Source organism: Olea europaea, chromosome 1, assembly GCF_002742605.1.
Source record: "Olea europaea var. sylvestris chromosome 1, O_europaea_v1, whole genome shotgun sequence".
Classification (NCBI taxonomy): domain Eukaryota; kingdom Viridiplantae; phylum Streptophyta; class Magnoliopsida; order Lamiales; family Oleaceae; genus Olea; species Olea europaea.
In genome coordinates this window covers 9623697-9642508 of record NC_036237.1, presented here as the reverse complement: position 1 = coordinate 9642508, position 18812 = coordinate 9623697, and the positions used below count along the sequence as shown (strand labels likewise).

General features: G+C 30.4%; 1 protein-coding gene across 2 annotated transcripts; it reads right to left on the bottom strand.

Moving 5' to 3' along the window:
• Positions 1–13827: 13827 nt before the first annotated feature.
• Positions 13828–16432, bottom strand: LOC111393277 (protein PATRONUS 2-like). 2 transcript variants are annotated; one of them, XM_023018733.1, is made up of 5 exons: positions 16227–16432; positions 15069–15159; positions 14612–14980; positions 14462–14517; positions 13828–14310 (listed from the first exon to the last, which is right to left on the bottom strand). In XM_023018733.1, exons 2-5 carry the CDS (start codon positions 15124–15126, stop codon positions 14098–14100), a joined length of 696 nt encoding a protein of 231 aa, XP_022874501.1. In that variant the 5' UTR covers positions 15127–15159; positions 16227–16432; the 3' UTR covers positions 13828–14097. The 2 variants fall into 2 exon arrangements, with proteins under 2 accessions (XP_022874501.1, XP_022874511.1); XM_023018743.1 differs by having other exon boundaries at positions 15069–15176; positions 16227–16365.
• Positions 16433–18812: the final 2380 nt, after the last annotated feature.

Here is an 18812-nt window from a genome sequence, read left to right as displayed (position 1 = left end):
TAATGGATGAGAATATCGAAATAATTTCAGACTCTCTCAGATTCTTTTTGTTTCTTTCTGTTTTTTTTTTCCTTTTGCATATACTTAGGTTTTAGAGATTTCAGTTAAATTTTGATGCATTTTTCCCTCCTAAAAAAATATAGACTTCTTTTAGCTCTTTTTGGTCTTCACTTTCTAAAATTCATTTTCAATCACACATAAAAATTTATAATTTTTATTAATTTTACAACCACATATTTTATCATCTTTTAACAAATTTAATTTTAATCAAATGAAACAGGGACTTAGTTTTCTCTTACGCCAGCAGCAAGCATACAAGTTACAGCAAAAGGGGAAAAAAAGGGAAATATATGGAAATAACATTTTCAAAAGGGTTACTTTTTCAAAATGACCCTTATGCAATTTACATACCAAAAATGCCCTCCATTTGAATATTACATAATAAGGCATCATAATATAGAAATTTTCTATTTTAGTCCTTAAATTAATTATTGATTGAAATTTGAAGTATAAATTTTAATGCTTTTAGTCCTCCTGGGATTTTAATGCTTTACCATATGGTAGAACAGTTGGTAATTCTTTAAACCATTGCATTGAAGTATAAATTTTAATGCTTTTACATTTATTTGGACCATGTAAATATAGAATTTCAACTTTGGCAGGTACTTCTGTGCATTATTTCCACTGAATCCGATTTCAACAACATAAATCTTTATTTGTCATTTCAAGATTTAAATTCAACAAAATCTTGTTAGCAAACGCAATTAGAACCGAGGCTTTTCATCCAAAAGGATGCACAACAAAAGACCGAGGCGAACAAAAAGAAAATGGCCTGAGAATAACATTTAAAGGAGCTTCGAAAAAGGAAAGAGAGCAATCAAAAAAATGGAAAATTAAATTTAAAAAAATTACAACGGGAATAGAATTTCTATCTACTAACCACCGGCCACAAGAGGGAAAGATTACACGAACGCGGGTATGTACACAATCCACGTGGGTATGTAGCGCTCCGCGTGGAATGCTATAAAACGTGTCAAAACCGAATAAAAGATCATGGGTTTTTATCCAACTAGGCATGGGATAAACAACGCGACTTTTAAGAGAGATTCACTAGAAAATGAAGTGCAAGAACTTAAAGATCATCTAGCAAATTCTGCTCGATATAAAGTAAGGTGATACATATATTCATGACATATGCTATACTCAGAGGCGGACCCAAGGGGTCCCCTGGTGTCACTCGACCCTCTAGCTTTTTCAAAAAAAATTTCCCCCTTTTTTTTTCTTAGTTTTCGAGCTCACTATAAAATATTAAACGAAGTTGAAATATTATATTCTTAATATCATTTTGAAGTACTCACGGCCTAATATTTTACGTCGTTAATTTTGTGCGAAATGGTCAATCGTAGCAAATGTTACAATGCATCAAAATAGAGCGTTCCAAACTAATATTTCGAGAATTTCAATAACAAACTAACTTTAAAAAAATTTCGACGATTATATGCTAGTCATATTCATAAATCTTCTATATCATCTCGAAGCTCATTTCGAGAACTATATCGTAAACATATCGGATGATCTAAATGAATATTGAAAATAGTTAAACGTACGTCAAACGTTTATGCTAAAAAGAGACGTATAACCCGTCTTTTTTGAAAAAAAAAAAAATCAATTATTTTATTAATATTTATTATTTTTGCACGATAAATTTCTCAATATAACTTACATCATTTTATTTGGAAGTTTTATATGTAGTATGACGTCAAATTTATTTATTTATTTTTGATGTAAAAATTCTTAATAAAATTTTTATTACTTCATAGGGGTTATAAACTGTTATACTATTATTTCATCTTGATTATTTTTATATTTGAAAAAAAAATTACATATAAAAAAATTCAATCATTTTTAGGATTTCTTTTTTTATTATTGTTACCTTTTCCTCTCGATCAATTTGTTTTTTTTTTTAATGACATCAAAATTTTTATTAGTAATTTAATAGATTATTTTTAAAAAAATTAATTGATTGAGAGAAAAAGTAACAATAATTATAAAAAAAATCCTAAAAATGATCGAATTTTTTTATATGTAAATTTTTTTTTTCAAATATAAAAATAATCAAGATAAAAAAGTAGGATTGAAAGCCTAAGAATAGCTAACAAGAGGGGGATGAATTGGTTTTCAAAACATTTTCGAAAATTAATTCAAGTTCAAAATCAATTTAATAGCTAATGGAACAATAAGACAAATATACACAAATACAAGGCCAACAAAGACAAGTGATGAACACAATATAAAAGCCATAAATAAAAAGAGAGAAAGGATGTAAATGATATAATTGTGGAGGTTCGATTCAAAGCAGTGATCTACGTCCTCCGTTACTAAACTCTTCGACACGAGCAAAGTCTTTTCACTATATTGATTGACTATGGTGTAATTAATGTTATACAACGCTTCTGGTGACTTACAAATAAGGAGCATAGATCCTTATACAACATTGAGTTTTACGAGACCTCAACACGGCCCATAATTAAAAACAAAAATAAATTTTACAAATAAAATCTTCTCTCTTAATAAATGATATAGTCAAAATTAAGTGCCAAGAGAGAATCAAGCTAACACTTTAATATATAGCAATGAATATAGCTCAAGTGTTAGAGTAGAAAAACTTTTATGAAAAAAGTGATTTTCAATAATTTGATTCACACAAAAAGTTTTTTTTTTTTTTTTTTAAGAAATAAATGATTTGACCTTATGAAGAATAAAGTAGTTCAGATCAATAATGCCTCACTTCAATGCTCTTGAAAAGTTATCATAAATGAAAAAGTGAAGTAGTATTTATAGCGGTCAAGACACCAGAAATTCTGTTGATCTAGACAAGTCATTCGAACGTTTAGATCGTAACCGGACAATGCAAAAAGTAGCCGTTATGCGTCATACATGATGATGTTCTATGAGAAAAATGTTTTATGTCTCATTTCAAAGAGAAAAATGTGAAATTATTTGCAATTGCCACTTATTTGAGTTTCGATGAATACTTTGTGGCACGCGATAACAGTGTTGATTCATAATGACATCAAATCACAGCCGAATTGGTATATATTACGAAGATGGCAGAGAGATGTGATTAGAGCCCATACAAAGGTCATAGTGAACTACAATGGGTTGGTTAGTAATTCTAGACAGTTGAAGTACGACAAAATTTGTTAGTCTTTTGTTACGTTGGCCGAAATGGCTGTTGATGATGATGTCAGATCCGATGCTATAATGGAGTGGATCGAAGTTTAGCATAAATAGATAATGATGTTGAATTTAAGTCATGGGAGTAATGTCATGTCCCCGTAGATTACTTCGACAACTTCTAAGTGTAGAACATCACAATGGAGTGGCAGTGGTAGCATACGAGATCCTCAATGTGCGAAGCGAAATGGGATGCCTAAGAAACTGCATAATATGTTCCCATTAGAATCAAGTTTGAATAAAACTAAGGTATGTTTCAAAGTTTTGTTACAAATTACATTAATTATTGAATACATATAATGGATAATAAGTTTAAAGGTTGAACCCTAACCTTGAGGGCCTCCACCGCCTGGCTTCTGGAGTATCGTGAAGGAGGTAAATTGCGAGATGTGCCCCAGTTGGCAAAGGAACAAGAGCTTGCCTGTACACTGGTGCCCACAAAGAGTCCAATTCTATATCTTAGGAATCGAACCCTCACATTGCGACTGTCAGTAAGGTTAAAATTACCTCACTCCTGTCCTTTGTACCACTAGGATATGTCTCTAGGGGCGTTTATGCCACATTTTATACTTGCATATAGAATTGATTTGTACTCCACAGGTTCTACTTGCATGTGGAACTGATTTGAACGCCATTGTCCAACGAACATTCTAACATTTGTTTCGAGTTCTGAGATGCTTCAAAATGGACGATGATTTGGCCATCTTCTGTTGATAATTAGATCATATTTGAATTCGGTATCCCCATATCAATTATTACGCACCAAAATTTTCAAAAAAATCTATACTTAATCGTTAAAGAAAAAGTATATTGTTCCTTTTTATTGGGACAGTGTATTTAATTTAATTTCAAAATATTTGATACCTAGGAAAGTTAAAATTTTACCCCCAAAATAATAATAAATCGGTAATGCACTTTAGAAACTAGTGGGAGAGCTGGCGGGCCTATCTCTAAGACAAATCTTCAAAGCACATTAGGTACTTATTTGAGTCCCATTTTTTTCCATCAAAATACATTTTTTTTAATAGTGATTTAATACCATTTTAACAACACATTTTTCGATAAAAAAAAATATTACACGTAAATTCATGACCTTTCTCTAATTTTTAAACACACATTTTCCATGAATACACTATTAAAAGATGAGGCTCAAACAAGGGCTAGACTCCATTGAATGATTGACTTTGTGCTCCATTTCACATGCATTCATTAGGTCCATTAGCAGTTGGCAATAATTTGACGTTTGAATTAAGAGAATAATATACATCAAAAGTTCCACTAACGAGTGACTGACACCATGTATGAAAGGCCATAAATCGACTTTTTAAAAGAATTTGATTTGGGATACAACTCTTGTCTTAGTAATTTTTAGTAAGTAGAATCAATTTGATCCTGCTTATTTTTTTAGATAAGTTAGTTGTGATTTTAGAATTTACTTATTAGTTAAAGTTTCACTTTTACATAGTAACATTGGGATCCAAACGTTAGGCTGGTCTTTATATTTAAAATCAAAAAATCGCTCATCAATATTCCATTATAATTAAATATTATCGATCAATATCAAAAGCCGTCTAAATCTTAATTAAATTGTTATAAGAATTTTGGGTAAACATTTCTCACTTCAAAAATAGAGTCAAATTTAGATCGATTCAAGCTAGTTGAAATCCAAATTATTTATTAGAGTAGATAAAGATTGCTCAATAGATAAAATTGGAATTTGGATGAGAGAATAGAAATGCAATAGAACCGAATTCACTATTGGTTCTCACGATAGTACTGATAACAAAATCGAAACACATCAGTTCTCGATGTATGGTCCCAAAATCAACCCATTTAATAGAGGAATCGGAACCGAACAGACCAGTTATATTTATTTTCGATCCGATTCTACAGGTTTTTGGGAAAAAATGCCCACCCCAATTTATCGAGCTCCATTTTTTGTGTAGATTGTATTTTGAAATAGTAGATTGATAAAAAAATGTGTTATTAATAAATAAGGAACATATTAGAATTTACGTGTAATATTATTTTATTGAAAAATATGTAGTTAAAAAGAAGAAAGCGAAAAATGTATTTTGAAAAAAATGAGGATCAAACAATGGCTTAAAATAATTGAAATTTATTTATTACTTTTTGTCCCCTCGTACCATATAAAAGAATGGAAAGGAAAAAAAGATAACAATTTTCTCAAAAAGTTTCCTTTAGATATTCTTTTCCATCACCCCGAATTTTTTATTCGAAATAAAAGCATCACTTAAATGTTACATAACAGTATGGGGTTCTCATTAACGGAATTATCTCTGTAGATTGCATTATGGATAGATAAAGCCATTATTTGCATAATCTATACATTCTGCAAATTTTCAATGAAAACATGACTATATAGCAAATTATGTAACAAAAATGAAGTATTTCAAAATTGAAATCATTTAAAAGTTAACATGACAATTAAGTTCCTACCACCCAAACAAAACTCTAGGGGCGGGACGTTGGGACCCTCAAAGTTGGAGTTCAACCTTTATATAGGGTGAAAATAAAGTAAATCGTGTAAAACTTCTGAAGATTTTCTTTGGTATTGCTTTAGTTCCACGGAGAGAACTCCAATAGTATAATTGATACCTAATCTTTTGGACCCCCACACTAAGGGGGAAAAACCATTTGAGCCCTATCATGCTACTTGTACAATTATTTCTTACAATATTGATTGACAATCATACTTGTCAATTCACATTCATCAATTTCAAAAAAAAAAAAAAATTAAAATTAATGAACTAGATTTTGACAACATAAGAGCATATGATGGAATTTATCGTTATTATATCTATGTCAGTCTAGTTCAACATAACAAATATGTTTCGTGTACGTAATTAGTCCTATCTTGTCCTCTCGTCAATTTTTCTTCTTTTCCTTCTTTCGAATTTTATATGTTTTTTTGTTGAGTTTAGTCCAATATAATATATTGAACATGATTCTCATATCCTTGTCAATTCCCATCGTGTCATTTTAAAGTCATTTTTCTTCTATTTAATTGCATTTATAGAACTAGTTTGATTTGTCGATAGATGATAACATTAACAAGCGAGCATATGATGAAATTCATGGTTAATTATAGAACCAGTCTGATATGTCAATAGATGATAACGTTAACAAGAGAGTATACGATAAATTCATAGTCAATTGTAGAACTAGTTTGATAATTCGGCTTTTGTTGGTAGCACTGCTGGAAAAAAGCCAAAAATAGCTATTTTAACTAGCATTTGTGAAAATGTTTTACTAACTGAAAACTATAGCGTCAATTTTACGCTCGAGTATGAACAATGGCCAACTCATGTTTTGGAATCTGGAGTGGTGACTTCCTCCTCGCTACCAATTTTACTCAAAATCAAAATCTGTAAGTTTAATTTCTCGTGTGAAGTCCATTTTGCCCACCATCTTGCCATGTTCTTGTCCTTTCCATATTACAAAAGTTGTAACATATTTTGCACCTATGAATGTACATCACAGGATAATATTGAAGAGAAAGCACTAAAATTGTGTTTATAATCAGGGGCGGACCCAAGGGGTCCCCTAGGGTCACTTGACCCTCCAAGCTTTTCATTTTTTTTGGTTTTTTTTTTTTTTTTTTTTTTTTTTTTTTTTTTTTGGTTTTTTTTTTTTTTTTTTTTTTTGTTTTAGTTTTCGGGCTCACTATGAAATATCAAACGAAATTAAAATATTATATTTTTAATATCATTTTGAAGTACTCACAACCTAATATTTTCATGTCGTTAATATTGTGAGAAATGACCAATCGTAACAAATGTTATGAAGCGTCAAAATAAGCAGTTCCAAACTAATATTTCGAGAATTTCGATAATAAGCTAACTTTAAAAAAATTTCGGCACTTATACGCTAGCCATATTCATAAATCTTCTATATTCACTTGAAACTTATTTCGAGAATTATATCATAAACATATAAAATGATCTAAGGGTGTGTTTGATAGGGTGGAAATGGAATTGGAAGATGAAATTGGAATTGGATTTTCCAACTTTAAGTGTTTGATACTTTTTTCTATGGAATTCGAATTCTTGATTGTCTTGAAGTTTGCACTTTTCTTGGTTTTTAAGGAAAATCAATTCCCACAATATATTGTGGGAAATTGGTTTTCCTACCTACTGTAGCATTTTTATTTTTATTTTTTTTTGTGTTGGCAATGGAAGTAAATTCTAAGAATTATTGTAAAAAAATATTTCCTTTAAATGACAATTTTCATGTAAAACAAAGTCAAACGAACACCGAAAGATAGATGATTTTCTTGAAATTTTTGTTTTGTTTTGTTTTTTTTTTTTTTATGTTGGCAATGGAAACAAATTTAATCTCCAATATCAGTAAAATATATCCCTTTAATTGACGATTTTCATGTAAAATAAAACCAAACGAACACCAAAAAACACTTTTATTTCAACGTTTTTCACGTGAAAAATTATACCAATCAAACATAATAATTAACAATTCTCAGAAAAACAATTCTAGGCAATTCAATTATCTGAAATTCATTTTTTAGACAATTTAATTCCATCTTTACAATCAAACGGACTCTAAATAAATATCCAAAATAGTAAAACGTACGTCAAATGTGTATACTAAAAAGAGACGTATAACTCGTCTTTTTGAAAAAAAAATTATTATTTTATTAATGTTTATTATTTTTGAGCGAAAAATTTCCCAATATAATTTACATCATTTTATTAGGAAATTTTATATGTTGTATGACGTCAAAATTTATTTATTTATTTTGACGTAAAAATTCTTAATAAAATTTTTATTATTTCATAGGGGTTATTGTTATACTACTTTTTCATCTTAATTATTTTTATATCTGAAAAAAATTTATATATAAAAATAATTCAATCATTTTTAGGATTTTTTTTTATTATTCTTACATTTTCCTCTCGATCAATTAATTTTTTTTAAATGACGTCAAAAATTTTATTAGGAAATTTATTATATTATTTTAAAAAAAATTAATTGATTGAGAGAAAAAGTAGCAATAAAAAAAAATCCTAAAAATGATCAAATTTTTTTATATATATATAATTTTTAGATGTAAAATAATCAAGATGAAAAAGTAATATAACAATTTATAACCCATTTAAAGTTATAAAAAAATTTCGTCATTTTTTTTAAAAATTTGATTATGATCCCTTAGTGTAAAGCGTCTGTGTCCGCCCCTATTTATAATGGATGAATTAACTAATGGAAATAGTTAGGTACATATGCGAACAATTCTTTGCCAGCTGTAGTGCAAAATTTTAAATTAGATCATTTTGCTCTGTTTTTAGGGATGACAATTTGAACCGTCAAAATAAAAAATCGCGATTAACTGAATCGAATGGGGCAAGGAAAATCTAACCAATGGTGCAATGAGGTGGATATGATTTTGATATTAATGAACCGATTTGTGGCGGTGCGGGTATGGTATTTACGCCGTCGAACATAAATTGAGCCGATTACCCATTGTTAAAAAAAACACACACACTCGCGCGCGCGATTGAATTGATTATTGGGCTTTTCACTACTTTCTATCCAACCCAAAACAAAATCCCCCTCATTACGTCTACCTGACTCAGTCGGCCAGTCCACTTACCATTAGCACATAATAATAACATTAGTATGACAGTATATAAATGCAAATCGTACTCTCTACAAACCACAAACTCACGCACGGCTCCACTGCCTCCACAGTCTAAGTCGTTGTCGCCTTCGAAATTTTTTTTCATTTTTTAGCCATTCTATTATTGCAGATCATGTAAAAACATAGTTCAATGTTTTTCTAGAAGAGCCAGTATTGTCAAGAATGGATGGTTTTGATTTATTGACCTGGTGGAAAGCAAATTTCATAAAATATCCAACTTTATATAAGGTTGCAAGAGATTTATTAGCCATTCCAGTATCTATTGTGGCATCGGAGTCAACATGTAGTACAAATGGTAGATTTGTGAGTCTATATAGAATTAGGTTTCACCCAAAGACTCTATAAGCTTTCATGTGTGTTTGGGATTGGCTTTCGACTGATATTTATGGTAGGATTTATTGTTTTATATTTGTTATTTATACACTTCCTCTTATTATTAATTTTTTTTTTCTATTGTGCACAGAAAATTCTACTCATTCTTTATACTATGGAGCTTGTGCAACGTTTAGCGAGAAGAAAGCTGACGAAAACGTACACTTTTTTTATTTAAATCTTAATTAAGGCAATTCTGGAATAGGTAGTATCGTTGTATTCTCTACTTACATTTCTTATTTACTATATAGGAATCAATTTCTAGTGCTGATCTATGCTAGTAAGACTTGTGGGGAAGAATGAATTAAGTAATTTCGATGCACAACAATTAAGAATGAAGGAAAAGTTTAGTATTGTTATATTTATAATATTGTTTGTTAAATTTGTATTTTGCAATTGAAAATTGGGATAATGTTTGTATTTTCATTTGGAATATTGTTTGCATTTTCATTTGGAATATTATGTTTTTGTTTTCATTGACTTTTTTCATAATTTTTTTTATATTAATTTGACGGATGAACTTATAAAAAATAACTTATTTTCATGGTTCTTAACCTAACCGAACCGATTTACGTGGTTATGATATGGTCAAAAAATTGATGGTGCGATTATGATTTTGGCCGAACCGACCCATAATCGAACCGTTGCCAATCCTATCTGTTTTGGGCCGTTTGTCCATTTCCAGATTCTGATCAACGAGTGGTGCCATTTGTAGGGTCGTGTGGATAAAGAATTTAGGAACCAAGTTTGCAATAAACGGAAATCAATACGCATGAAAATACTCTTTATAGCTATACACAGGGGAACCTGATAATTTGAGGACTTTATGCCAACTCAAATAATGGGCTCTTATATTTTAAGTCTTGTGACAGAGAGTTTTGATATATTTATGAAAAATTTAATACAAATAGTTAAGTCTGAAAAGTTGAAGAGGAAAATAATAAAATGTCAAATTTTTACATGCAATATAAATTATAAGTCAAATTTGGCAAATAGAAATAGAATGCAATGGCAAAGGGGTTAATTCATTTTTTGATCATTTTCTCACTGTAACTATTTTAAATGAAATTGAATATGCATTTGACCGATTTATGTACAAAATTGGAGAGTGTTGATTGCGAAAGATAGCGTAACAAAATAATGAAAATGATGATTAAATACAAAATGAGGTTTTAATTTTTGTATTAATTCATAAGAAATTAACTTACAAATAAGAAGTATGAACACGGATAAAGAATTATTAAATTTACAATACCTTCAACAAACATCTAAAAAAGCCATAATAATGAGATTAAATCAAAATAATAATAGCAATAATCTATAGTTTTGAAGATAAGAGAGAGAGAAATAAACTTGTGGTGCTGTAACAATGGCAGGTAGATTAAACTAATCTACTAAATTGAATGTTCAAAATTTTAGTTCAAAGGGGAGATAATTTATTTTTTGTTGATTGAAAAAAAAATTATGGTGGATGATGGTTGAACGTGGAATTTGAAAAGAAAAAGAGACATTTTGTTTGGTCAAGAAAAAAAAATAAATGTTCGAAGATAAATGGTCAAATTAGTTATAGAGAGAGATAGTAATGTTTGTAATATATTTATGTAATAAATAAATGCAAGTAATAAGTTTTATATCATTTTTATATATTATTTTAAAGATTTTTGTATTTTCATTTTTTATTAGTTTATTGTATTTGTATATGATTATTTTATTTTAAAAAATTTCATAAACATAATTTTTTTCTTTAACCAACCAATTAACCTTACATAATTTGGGACCCTCACTAAAAGGAAGCGTTAGGCGATTGCCTACCCTACCTATAGTCGAGGCCGCCACTGCCAATGATCTTTCCTCTTTGTAGCTTGAGGATGTAAAAAGTCATTCTCGCGTGTCCTGCTTATATATATTATCAGGTTGTTTTACAGAGTCAGGTGGATTTAAGAGGGATTAGGTTGGTCCCCCAACCCAAATCAATTTTTTCAAGGTTCAAAAAAAAAATAAAAAAATTATTTGTAATTTATTTTTATTTTTTTGGGTAATTAACATAAAACATTCATACCTTTCACTATTACTATACAAAATGTCTTTACCCCTTTTTTTTGGGACATTTTCACCCTTAATTACAAAACATCTTTTTCATCCAATTTTCATTTAAGTGAAAGGTATTCTCATCTTAAACTTTTTTCTTCTTTCTTTCCCATTTGAACCCATTTTTTTCCTATGTTTAAATCTTTGAAAAATAAGCATTTGACTTGGGTTTTCTGTTAGTTTGATGCCCTTTTCGAGTAATATTTAGTAAAATGATATTATTAATTGACGTTTGATTATTCTCGTAATCCAATTTGAAACGATTATCTAAGGTTTTATGATCATATAGGATGTCACAAATTGTATATTCGATGGTTTGGGTATAGTGAGACACAATTTTTGATGCGATCAAAATATGTCGTTCATAATCAGTGCATAAAGTTGGACGTTTTATGTTGATAAGATTGCATTATTCTTATTAAGATTTGTCTAGATTTAAAAATAAGAACAATAATGTGTTTTTTGATGCACATTGAATGAGACCGCGTAGATAACTCATTTGTGATCGCTCAGGATGAGACTCTAGTCGATTATCAAACAAGTCATCCTGAGCAAGTAATGTACCTTTGAGGTACCAATGAGTGAACTCTTAATTAGAAGATTGATCTTGATGCTTTGAGAATTAGGCCGAAACAATTAGAGATCATATACTTGCGATAGTGAAATCCATTAATCATTGAGATGAGACGATCATCACTCTAAGGTATTTTGTATAGGCAATTGAACCTGAGCTCAAGAGTTCAATGATATCTCATTGGACTCTATATTGTGATTTGATTACAACGAATTCGCCTTATAAAAATGGAACTTAGAGGGTAATACATGTTGAAGGGCAAAACGATCATTTTGTAGTTTTCAACATATTGACAATCAAATAGAGGTTGACTTATAGAACGATAATCGGAGAATATTGTTATCAGATCATAATTTACTTCTATAATTGTCACTCGATTCGAGATTACAATCTCGAATTTTTTATAGATGTATCTCAATTGGTCAAAAGTTAACCCATTTAGAAATATCTATTGGAGCTTGAGTCTTGTAAGTCCAGTTAAATCCCTCTCTTGACTCCAATAAATGTGTGTGACTAATTGATCTACTACAATAAAGTCCAAATAAATTTGGGTTATTATAAAACTCTAATTGAGTATTATAAATATGCCCTCTATGTGTACATTTTAAAATGGTTTTTTAGGGTTAGTCGCATTTTTATTTCCCAAAGAGGAAGGCACCTAAGGAGCACAATAGGGAAGATTTTAAGGGGGAAGCACTTTGTAGCTTCTGTTATAGCAATAAAATTCCATTTCTTTTCATCACCATGGAATTGCTGTGATTGAACTTCAAGCAGTGTTTTCAAGTCTTTAAGCCGAGTTATGAACGATGACAATTGGAAGGTAGAATGCTGGGGTACGTGATGTCGTCTTGAATATCGATAAGAATGGTATAATTTTTCATTTATATCCTTCACTTGAATGAAAAATTGGGGAAGAAAGGCAGAAAAAAATTAAAAATGTTTTAACAAAAATACCCTCCACTTAAATTACAAATTAGATGAATGTGATGTTTTGCGTAGTCAAATGTGTAATTAAGGGTGAAGACGTCAAAAAATGAAATGTAAGGATATTTTGTACAATAATAGTGAAAGGTAGATGTTTCATGCTAATTACCCTTTTTTTTTTTAATTCACATATCAGCAGTTTAAAAGAATTTTTAGTCTGATTCTGGATCTGCCCTTGCACAATACTAGATTTTAATAAATAAATAAATAATAGTAAATTTTGATGCACTAATTTGAGGGCCTTCAAAAAACTCGAAATACCCTAATTTGAATGTCCTCGAACCCATTGAGCTAAACCAGATTTCGATACAGGAATAATAGTCACCAACTTTTGCTACAAAGAGTGGGTTCCTCTCTTCAAATTTAAATTCGTTACTCGTACATCCACTTGGATTTCCATTGTCAGCTCGTTCCAACTCTTTGCTAGTTCGTCCATCATCTTTCCTAAAGTTGATGTATGATATGTATAGTTGAAAAAATGATAAAAGTTTTGATATCTCATAAATCGTGTGGTTAAAACTGAAGTTTAGCCAATTAAATAGTTGATAAAATTTGAGTAAATAATATACTAAGAAAACTGAATAATGATAAACATCCTTTTAGACTCGAGGTTTGAAATAGTGATGGAGATAGAAATATATATTGAAGAAGTATGTTCTTAGTGGTGGCGAAGTATTTAAGGACAAATTGACATCAACTGATCTTGAAACTTAAAATCAATGTATCTCTAAATATTAATAAATTTCGTTCACACGAAGAATCTTGAGCAACCGAATTACATGAAAATTTGTTTTAGTTCAGATATCATCATAATTGTAACGAATGCACTCAATCTTTTAATTTTTTACAGTTATATTATCGACAACATTTAAAGTTTGCGTGCTTAGTCCATCCGAGTTAACCATTTCCATCAATTATGCAAATTCATAGTTCTAGAAGACTGTTGAGACATGCTACTCTATGCTATTGAAAAAATTAACATAAAATTTGGATTTACTAGCAAAGACGAAATTATACTGTCTCGATCCATACATAAGCATAAACGTCAAGAATACTTTTGGACAATCGGTCGACCAAATCGAAAGTAACTATTTCCATCTGCATTCCAGATTATCATCGATAATCGTTGAGGAAGTACTAATCAGGTAGATTTTGCTGGAGCACTTCAAGGATTCAGCAGTTTTGGAGACTCAATCAACACAAAATCAGAAAAACTATCGTTCATCCAGTCCGTAAATGGTAGTTTTGGCGATTTAGGAGATCCCCAAGAAAGTGAAGAATGGCCAGGAACATTGGTTTTCCGGCAACTAGAAACTTGATCTTCAAATAGCATCTGCGGTATCTCCTCCATTTCCAAGTTCTTCACAGGACTCTCAAGCTGAAATATTGACCATTAGTTCACATTTGTTTAGGTGCTGCATCCGATGTTCAACTTCAGAAATAATAGGTACAAAAACGAGAAAATAAAGTTGCCTAAAAAACGAGGTGTTGTACGAACAAGAAGAAGAAAGAAAACAATTGAAACCTACCTTTGGCTTAGACAACGATACAGATGCCCTTGGAGATGATGGCCACATAGTAATATCTGAATTCAGAAAATGTAACCAATTATATAGAGAGATATTTATAGCAAAAAGAGTAAAGTTGCTAATGTGGGGTGTCGTAGCCTCGTTTATTACCATTATCTAGTCCGACAACTGACTTCAGAAAATAATCCACATCCACGGCCTTTCTCTGGATTTTGATGCACTCGTGATGATTGTGCAGGAATCCCTCCTCCTCAATGCAAACGGGAACATTTTCTTCAACAACAGGATTCAACTTTTGACCCTTCTTCGGAACCACCTGCAAGGATGGCTTCACAGAGTTCGTAAGGTCACTAAGTGCTTTCCTAGCACCAGCTTTCCCCCCAACGACAGACTTGGTTTTCGAAATGCTGAGATCTTTCTTCGTTTGAAGCATTGTAGAATTTCTCGAGTTTGATATGTCATTAAGAGCTTTTCTTGCACCAACCCCTCCTTTCTTATCTGCTTTGACAAGAGTAGCACCTATAAAAGACAGCAATATGTTAGCTGACGCCTAACCAAGAAACAACAAAAGACGATTTTACTCCCAAAGATTACAATTAGCAATTACCATTAGAGGGGATATTGAGATTCTGATTCTGAATCAGGTGACTAGCTGGTGTTGCCATGAGTGCTTGTTCAATTAAAATCAGTAGAATTATCTGCAATCCACACAGTTCTGAAAATCAGTAACATAACTTGTAAAACCGAAACTGAAAATCTATACATGGTTTATTCAAGATATACCATCTAAAATCATTAAAACACAACACTCGCACAAGTTGAAAATTCTCTTAAATAATCACACATCTAAATATTTCAGTTGCCAACACAGGCAAAAAAAATTCTTCACGAAACCTGGTCCCGGATTACCTTGTTTCTTGGTCATACTATCTAAAATCAATAAACCACAATGGTATCACTTAATACAACACAAAGAATTCACATAACTAAAAATTCTGGCTACCAACGTGCGGCGAACTTTTCTTCAGCTTCATATTCCATCACTTCAGAACATACTGTACGTAGTAAAATGCAATATGTAAGGCTAGATCTCAGCCCAACTAAATCCTCAAAATTACTTTCAAAATAACTCTACCTACCGGTATAACATTTTCATTTTCTTTGCCAAATCTTGCTACATGTACGTGTACACTTTATTTTACACTTTGCCAAGTGCCAAGTGCCAAGTGCCAAGTGCCAAGTGCCAGTAACTTGTTAAGACAGTTTAAATTTCAAACAGTTTTCAATCAACTGACAATTAACAACAATACAAGTGTCAAAAAACTTGTCAAAAATTAGTGTACAATTACAAATAGTAAAGTTCATTAACTTAATCGTGTTATAACTTTATCACTCCTGAAAATTTTCCCTTCCATTGCCTTTCTTGAACAGTGAATACTCATTTCATACAACATAATAAAAGAAAGTCAGGCTAAAAATCAATCGATTCTTAACCTCGAAATTCAAAAACCCATTGAATCTACGAAAAGAAAATAAAGAATCAACCGCTCTTCGCGAATGCCAAAATTGTAAGAAAACATTAAAATTTTATCAAAAATTTTAAAAAGGCAAAAATATAATGAAACCAGATATCAAATTAGGGATTTATTGAAACGAACACCAATATAAACCCTGGTGAATATAAATAATTTTGAACGTGCTTATCTACTTTTCAACAGAAAATCTTCACTATTTCAAGAAACCAGGGTCTAAGAGGAAAACTTACGGAATTATCTTCGATATGTGTGAACTTTCTTTGCCTTTCTACAGAATTTCTGTATATCTTTCTCTATATTTGCTTGAAAACCTCTTGAATATTGCTTGGAAATTTCCTCTTTTCTGGTGGCGATTTCTTGAAAATTTTCAACGGGCAAATTGTGTCGAGAGGGCTCTTCTTATAGAGAAGTGACGAACCAACGGTCATATTTTGCCCTCTCAGAAGAGGGCTCCGTTCTTAGCGAATTTACAAGAATGACATTCGGTTTTTAATTAATTATTATTATTATTATTTTTGCTCCTTTTGCTGTATTTTTGGTGTAATGGACTAATTTTATGGGTAATTAACACAAAAAGTTTACCTTTCAATGTTATTGTGCAAAACGTCATTATCTTTTATTTTTTGACATTTTCACCCCGTCTTTCACCTTTCATTGCGCAAAAGATCATTTTCATCCATTTTTTCAATAAATGATGATTTTACACTCCTATTCAAATAAAATAAAAAAATAAAAAAATATTGTGACAATGTTGTGGAGGAGGATGTTGGGTAGAGTGAGGTAAGGTTGGTGGTGGTGGTGGAGTTCGACGGGTATTGTGGCAGAAAGATGGTGCTATGTGGATCTATAGGTGGCAGCTTGGAGGGATTGTGAAAGTGGTGGTAGTGGGGAATTTGGGACTTATTTGTAATGTTTTGAAAAATTTAAAACTATGATTGTAATTAGTTATTTATTTTTCTCTTCTTTTTGTTTTATTGAATAGGAGAGTAAAATCATCATTTTATCGAAAAAATTGATGAAAATTACCTTTTGCTCAATGAAAGGTAAAATATAGTGGTGTAAATGTCAAAAAATTAAATGTATGGACGTTTTGTACAATAACGTTGAAGGATAAGGACCTTTTGTAATAATTACCCTATTTTTTATATACGTTTCAATATATATATAGGGAAGCATTCCTCATACACATGGATTTAACAAGTATTTTTAACAAATAATCGTGACCTTTAGATGAAGCAAATTTAACGGTTAGTATCTTATGTATCTCAAGTGGTTATAACTAATTCTCCCATGATCCTAATGAAATACATACTGATTGTTGGATTTGCTATATATATATATATATATATATATATATATATATATATATTATGTTGAATAAACTAAAACGTGATGATATGATTACAATAATATTTTTTTGTACACAATATTATTTTTTTTAGTGATCAAATGTCCCAATTAATATATTAATGCAACCTTTCAATTTTTTACCTCAATTAAATAATGACCTAATTGATGGATTATAATGTAAATCATTAAAATTAATAAGGACTTTGTTGACGAAAATTAAAAGTTGCTTTGTTAATGAAAAATAAAAACTCAATGGATGAATTGTAATGTAAATCGTGAAAATTAATAAGGATTTTGTTGATGAAAATTAAAAAATTGCTTTGTTGATTGAAAATAAAAATTGTAAGAACAAAATACTAAATTGAATGATAAGTTACTAAATTTCTGTTGATTTTTTTTTCAATAATTGAATGTCAGTTTCACTCATTTTTGGTGTAATGGACTAATTTTATGGGTAATTAACACAAAAAATTTACCTTTCAATGTTATTGTGCAAAACGTCATTATCTTTCATTTTTTAACATTTTCACCCCCGTCTTTCACCTTTCATTGCGCAAAAGATCATTTTCATCCATTTTTTCAATAAATGATGATTTTACACTCCTATTCAAATAAAATAAAAAAATAAAAAATAAAATTGTGACAATATTGTGGAGGAGGATGTTGGGTAGAGTGAGGTAAGGTTGGTGGTGGTGGAGTTTTACAAGAATGACATTCGGTTTTTAATTAATTATTATTATTTTTTTTTCTCCTTTTGCTGTATTTTTGGTGTAATGGACTAATTTTATGGGTAATTAACACAAAAAGTTTACCTTTCAATGTTATTGTGCAAAACGTCATTATCTTTCATTTTTTGACATTTTCACCCCCCGTCTTTCACCTTTCATTGCGCAAAAGATCATTTTCATCCATTTTTTCAATAAATGATGATTTTACACTCCTATTCAAATAAAATAAAAAAATAAAATAAAATTGTGACAATGTTGTGGAGGAGGATGTTGGGTAGAGTGAGGCAAGGTTGGTGGTGGTGGAGTTTGACGGGTATTGTGGCCGAAAGATGGTGCTATGTGGATCTATAGGTGGCGGCTTGGTGGGATTGTGAAAGTGGTGGTAGTGGGGAATTTGGGACTTATTTGTAATGTTTTGAAAAATTTAGAACTATGATTGTAATTAGTTATTTATTTTTCTCTTCTTTTTGTTTTATTTGAATAGGAGAGTAAAATCATCATTTTATCGAAAAAATTGATGAAAATTACCTTTTGCTCAATGAAAGGTAAAATATAGTGGTGTAAATGTCAAAAAAATTAAATGTATGGACGTTTTGTACAATAACGTTGAAGGATAAGGACCTTTTGTAATAATTACCCTATTTTTTATATACGTTTCAATATAACTAGTAGTAAGTACGTGCATTGCACGTCTTATGTATCAATGAATAATTTGCATAATATTTTTGAATTACTAAT